The 6609-nt window shown below is 37.7% G+C and overlaps 1 protein-coding gene across 6 annotated transcripts in view; it reads left to right on the plus strand.

Moving 5' to 3' along the window:
- SEC16A (SEC16 homolog A, endoplasmic reticulum export factor) overlaps positions 1-4200 on the plus strand; it is a 33128-nt gene extending 28928 nt beyond the window's left edge. For 2 of the 6 annotated variants that reach the window (XM_074974187.1, XM_074974190.1), the window contains 3 exons: positions 446-505; positions 1381-1458; positions 2483-4200. In XM_074974187.1, coding sequence (XP_074830288.1) covers positions 446-505; positions 1381-1458; positions 2483-2551 — 207 coding nt within the window. In that variant the 3' untranslated portion in view covers positions 2552-4200. The remainder of the gene's footprint in view (positions 1-445; positions 506-1380; positions 1459-2482) is intronic. The other 4 variants (XM_074974185.1, XM_074974186.1, XM_074974189.1 and 1 more) reach the window with 3 other exon arrangements.
- The last annotated feature ends 2409 nt before the right edge of the window (positions 4201-6609 follow it).

A 6609-nucleotide genomic window follows, 5' to 3' on the forward strand; every position in this document is an offset into this window, starting at 1 on the left:
TAAGCAAAGTACAAGCTAAATGTCTTAATTTCATTGCTGCAAGAGCACCTTGTTCTGTTTGAACAGGATTTTAAAAGGTCTTTTCAGACCAAAGTATCAGTAACAGTTCTTTGGGGTCTTGCCTCTGTTCATGCATTTAATTTCACTAATATTAAATGCTTGACACACAACGAGGAGAATAGATCGCTATATGCCAGGTCACCTTTTTTCCTACTAAATGTGTTCTTTATCTGTAATTTTGTGCTTTCTAAAAAAACCCAAACCTTTTGATTTTAAACTAACTACTTGCTCTTCATTTTTTTTAATTCAAAATTGGTTTAAACCTTTCACAGAGCGAAACTTCATTTTTAATGAAATAAAATGACTGAAAACTGCTTGGGGCAGTGACATGCATGACGACATTTTTATTTGTTTTTTGTATGTGTGTGTTCTTGCTGTTTTGTAGCTTTCGCGCTCTAGTTCAATGAGTTCATTATCACGTGAAGTAAGCCAGCATTTTAATCAGGTACATGTGGCTGGCCATTTTCACTTACACTGGCTTTTTCCCCCTTTATTTTGCATTTGCTCAATTTCTTACTAATGCTACTTTAAGTCATTTCCCCCCTCCTCCATTTCAAGGAATTAACATTAAAAATAATGTATGATGCAGTGTTCCTTTTAACACTTAAACAGGGTCTTCAAAATTTCACCATTACATTTATCAAAAAGCACATAATCTAGGCATGCTTGCTTTATTTTTATGTTCTTAAGTAATTCACTTGGTAATTCTGCTCAACTCTGTCCTTACATTAATGAGAGAGCCAAAGTAGTCAGTTGCCTTAAATTAAAAACAAACAAACAAAAACACTTAATATGCTGCAATACTCTGAACTCAATAATGATAACCTTGCCCGTTTAATCTGTAAACAATCCCTGTAGGAATTAAAGGAATGCTTCATCTCTGCTGTTACGTTTCAGTGCACTGTAAAGAGCTGACATCATAAAACTTTTCTGTACGTACAATAAAGCACAACAGTTCTCACAGATGGAACATTTTATTTTTGGGGGAGGCCTAAGCTCTACTAACAAAACCACAGGGTACTAATTCAGTAAAGCTGCACTGGTGTCTTGTTACTTTCGTTTTTGCATGCTTGGATTTTCAGAGCTGTTTACAGTTCATGCATGTGATATTATTTTGCCAATGCCTACAGATTAAGCAAGTAGTAATAATAATAAAGAGTTGCAAAAAGTGCTGACACATTTTGCACCCATGTGTTACAATCTGCTGCTCTGTACCTACTTTAGAGTAGCAATGCCTATAATATCTTCTTTCTACTAGTAAGCAAACAAAACTTGGGAGAGATAATACGTAGAATTAATGGAATGTAATCTGCTTTCTAGCCTCTCCGTAGTGTGCCACCTTCTGGGGGACCTCCAGCAGGAACTGTTCAGTTCTACAACCCTTCTCAATTTGCACAAGTGAGTGAAACCCTCATTGTTGCTAGAGAAACTGTGTGTGGGCTCCTTTATCTTGAAAATAAAGCCAGGTAGCAAAATATTTCCAACATAGCTGACAGTGATGGTGAAATCTCTTGCTTCGTGTCTGCTTCTCATATCTGCCATCAAAAAGTGACGTGGCATGATGTACCAGTTTCAAACATACAGACAAACTCTGCTTTCTTTTCTGCCCTTAATCTCATTCTGTCTCATCTCTGCATATGCTCTTCTTTTCCACCTCTGTCCCCTATTCACTCTTGTTAATCTTTCTGATCCACACCTACAGCTCTCCTATTGTTTCTATGGTGCTAGTCCCTTCAGTTTACAAATCACTTGGCCCTATCTCTTCTGCTTGCCCTGCCCTCCGTAGTGTTGTGGAACTTAATCTTATTAAGTGCTAAGCCATAGTCCCTTACATCTGCTCCACCCAACCAAGTTTGCAGGGTCAAAAGGAGTGGGGCATGAGAAATATTCTCTTGTTTTAGGCTTTGCTGTGAGGGGACAGGAATCATGGGGTAGCCATGCAGCAGGCTGTCACTACTACTGGGTCAGGTTCCCTAGCCCATCCTGTTCATCACTTTTGAATTTGTGCTTACACATGCAACACCCCACACCTGTCCTGTGGAGAATCAATCTTGGTGTGTTACAACAGACTTCTGAAATGTGGCTTAGCACCTTAATACTTAATGGCAGCAGACAAGCAAATCATTATCTGCCTTGCTAGCTGAATCTGTGATAAACTTTGGTTTTATATTTAAGCAGTTTACGTGGATAGTAGTGACATGTTTAATTGATGCTAGGATGTTAAATTTGGTTGTGGACCAGTCCAGCTCCTGTGTAAATCACTGGGAATTGGGTTAGACCTCCAGCGTATTAAACTTCTGTCTTTTTTCAAAGCAGAAAAAAATATTCAGTCTTTGTTCTGAAAGCTAACCAGATTTTTGCAGGATTTTTAGTAGGTGAGAAGAGCAATTGCTTGATTTATAAAAATCTTTATCTTTTTCAGTCTTCTGCAACTACTGGAAGTTCAAGGCTGGGGAGAATTGGACAGAGAAAATACCCAACATTGAAATAGAATATAATGACTTGACGTTTGGAACACTTACACTAGTTCTGGACATTCAAAGAACTACTCAAATTTTATGGCACATAGTAGTATCATTGCAATCTTGAAATTGACATGACAGTAATTTAATGCTGGCTGATCGTTTGTCATGGGTCTCCCTACTTGTAGCTCATGTACATGAATCATTACCAAACTAGAAAAAATATACATTTTCCCTTAAAAGCTGGTTCGAAAGGTATAATCTCCTACTGGGGTTGGAGAAGGATGAATGGGGAAGGATGTGGTTACTGTCTGTTGTGAAAACCAACTGTAAACTGCCACCAAAGGGATGAGTTCTTCGGTTGATTTTAAACCTACCAGTGTGGCTTGAAGACATAAATTAGGTTTCAGGGTCATTTCTGAAGGACACTTCCCTCCCAATGTAGGACATACATGTCCACCTTTTAACAGAAAACTCTATGGCCTTAACAGGACCATGCACAATTGTAATGCATATAAAACAATACTGGCATTTGCCAATATATGAAGGTTTAAGATGCTCATCTGGGAAATGCCTCACATGCTTATATTTTTTTTATGGGAGGGGGGCCTCAGCTCATCCAAATAAATAAATTGGCCTATAGTGAATTAAAACTGTGACTGTAATAAAATCTGAAATTAGTCTGATTTGGATTTTATCTAGTATGTCTGTAGTTGTGTTTTAGACTCCTTGTAAAACAAATTGTATAGTCTGAAAGAAGCTCTTTGTACAATAGGCAATGCTGTACTATTTCTGATGACTGAGTGTTCTTCTTAAGTGCAATATGGTTACTTGCTTTCTCTCTCGAACTACTGGCACTATATAATTAAGGTGGTAACAGCTTGAAAGTTGTTTAAAAATTATTTTCCTTTTGAGTGCCAGAATCTGTTCCTAATGCTCTGCTCTTGAACTTCCGTTAATAAAATAACTAAGGTCTTAAATAGCTAACAACTGAATTTCATACTAAATTAAATGGATTACACCTCTACTGATGGACTTGAAAAGCTTTAGGTTTAGTATAGGAAATTCTGAAAACCATTGAGGTGTAACATTCACATGCATTGAAAAGTCTGAATGGCCCACAAGGAGAGAAAATAAACTTCAAATATTTATTAAATCATTAGGTCATATTTTCTTTAGGATTTGACAAGGAAGCTGATTGATGTTACCTGCATTCTGCCCATGAGTTGAAATAATGTATATGTGGAATTAATTCCCCCCCGCCCCCCTTTTCCTGGGTAATACATACCACCTTTTGAGATCTGGGCAGCCGTATGTATATTTCCAAAGGGATTATACATGATTTGAAATAAAATGTGGTGACTTGGAGGAATTAGTAGCCTTCTGGTAGTGGTCCATGCTCTAAATCCTGGACTTGGTCAGCAGCAGTCAGTGTGGCTTTCTTTTGTAACTAAAAACTGTTCAGATACTTGGCTTCAGAGACTGCCAAATATCTTTTAATTCAAGAAGGCTTCCTCTGAGCTGGGAGCTGCTGTCTTTCCGAAGTGTTAGATTTGATGCTGTAAATTCTTAAATAAAATATTTTGCGCTCTGGAGCACTTTCACACTTTACTTTTTCTTGTGGTTATTGGTTAGCAAGCTAATTGGATGGAAACTTTTCTGGACAGTTGGAGATACAACACTGAACACTTCAGGCTTCTTAAATAATTTAAAAAATACTGCCTCTCTGATCTCAAGGATTGCCACTTATCCATTACTAATCTTTAACTTGTATATATTGGAAATTGATATTTCAACCTCTGATTTAAAAGTGAATATTTTCCTTTTAATGTTCAAAATTAAAACCTATTTTACAGTAAATAAATGACTTTCCAATTTGTTTCAGGCTTGTAACAATATAAAAAAAAATCAGTGCTTATTAGAAAAGCAATACAGTTGGTTTAAATGTACACTTCTCAGTAAATATCAGACAAGGTTTTTTTTTTTTTTAAAGGATTCATCCCTGGGTAACCTTCCCAAAGCCTCTGATTTTATATGGTTTTATAAATGTGCTGTTTCCTATTGGTTTTGCATTACTGCAGCCCGACATCAAAAGTAGTCAGTATCTTCTCTTCCGCCTGGATACTTTTTTGTGTGTGGAATTTTCCATTTGTCATGGAATGGTTTAGAAAGCGCACTGTTTTTACCTTTTATAATATGCTACTGTTAACTGAGTAACAGGGCAATCAGGTATGTTATACAAAGCATCAATGGTGCGGACTAGATATTAATCTAATCCTCCTAGCTTTCAATGTTTTGTATTAAGTGCCAGCCTTCTTGATTTTTGTTTTTGTTTTTACTGTGTTTTCTGTGTTCAGATACAGCCAGTTTACTAAAGTTAATAATGCTGTTTTGTAGTTCAGATATGGATAATTAGTTTTTCTTCACACCTTCACTGCATGTTTTATGTCTTAACTTTTGAAATACCTGCACTTCCTGCAACCACAGGCTCAAATGCTGGCAGCTGTTCGTCCTTCTGCAACAAACTTAATTTATCTACGTCAGAAGGATGAGCTGACAGGATTTGACTCTGTGGTTCTTGTGAAACCTTGAAAAGAGAGGTCCTTTCTTGGTGTAGATACTAAAGGTCTTATGGTAGTTTTCAAAAGTTCTGGGACCTTGGATAAATTTTTCCCTCCACCTGGAATGCAGCTGCATTTTGATGCTAGTTTGTATATAGTGGTGAGTTTGGGATGACAAGCAGTGATCTTATTTATGATGTGCCTATTCACTGAACTTTTTTTTTTTTTTTGGAAGATTCCATGATAAAAGCTGCATTAGTTTCTGTCCACTTACAGATGGCTTGAAGTAGGAGGTGCTTGCTTGGAACAGGCATAGTTAAAACCTGTTGCATCCCTACTCTATGGGCCCAAGTCAATGAGGTTTTTTCCTTTTTTTTTAAACAGTAAGTATTTAGTAGCATGTATCTAACCTCCAATCAATTTCTAAGACTGAGAAGCAAGAAATGCCTCATCCTTAGTTCTAGGCACCTTTCTTTAGCTGACACTTCCATGTTCGAATCAAATTTTATATGAAAGTCCTCCCAGTGCTTAATTTGTAATGAAAGAGGTGCTGTGGCTCAAGCAATTTTTTTTACATTAATAACTGATGCAGGAATGCCAGGGCTATGAATTGCCAAGCCTGGAGGAGCCAGGGCTCGGCCTTGGCAAGCACTGGCACAAATTAAGCACTGAGTTCTCCCCTTCCATCTCTCAGGTGCAATGGGTGAGATGGTGTCTCCTCTGATCCTTAATGATTTCCCATAGGGCTGCCTACTGATATTGCAGATCAGTTGAGACTTCATGTGCTAGTTTTTCAAAAATCCTAGTAATTTGCTCTACCATGTATATTTTTAAAAAACATTTCCTTTCCCGAGTTGCAGAGGTGAGACAGAAAAAGTTTCCATTTGTTCTTGCTCAAGTTTTGTACTGTATGGTGGAAAGAATATTGCAAACAACCTGGGTTTCTGGCTAACTCTAGTGAGAATCTACTTGTATAATTAGTACAGTTTAAGGGGTAAAAAATGAAAAAGGAATGGGTGTTAAACATAAGAATTGTCATACCTACTTCAGCCAGTGCTCCAATGTAGTGCAACCAGAACTGACAGTGTTCGAGGCAACTGTAGGATACCATGTAATGGATAGTTGTGGGATAGTCTCTGCCTATAGACGACAATGTTGCTTCCTAAACTCTTTCACTTGTCTTATACCCTGAAACATCCCTTCTAAATTCTGTATCTTATCACCTAGAAATAGCGGCTCCTAGTATATCATGTTTAATCCCTCGTTGCATCTTGCTAAATTGTTGAAAGGCTGAAATGGGAGGCCCCTGTTTCTCAACAAGGGGTCTGAGTACCTTTTGGGGGTACAGGTTTCAGAGTGGCAGCCGTGTTAGTCTGTATTCGCAAAAAGAAAAGGCCTTGTGGCACCTTAGAGACTAACCAATTTATTTGAGCATAAGCTTTCGTGAGCTACAGCTCACTTCATCGGATGCCAATTCATCTAGATATTTGCCTAGTTTTACAACAGGCTCCATAGAAAGCACTCGC

Source organism: Natator depressus, chromosome 16 (genome assembly GCF_965152275.1).
Source record: "Natator depressus isolate rNatDep1 chromosome 16, rNatDep2.hap1, whole genome shotgun sequence".
NCBI lineage: Eukaryota > Metazoa > Chordata > Testudines > Cheloniidae > Natator > Natator depressus.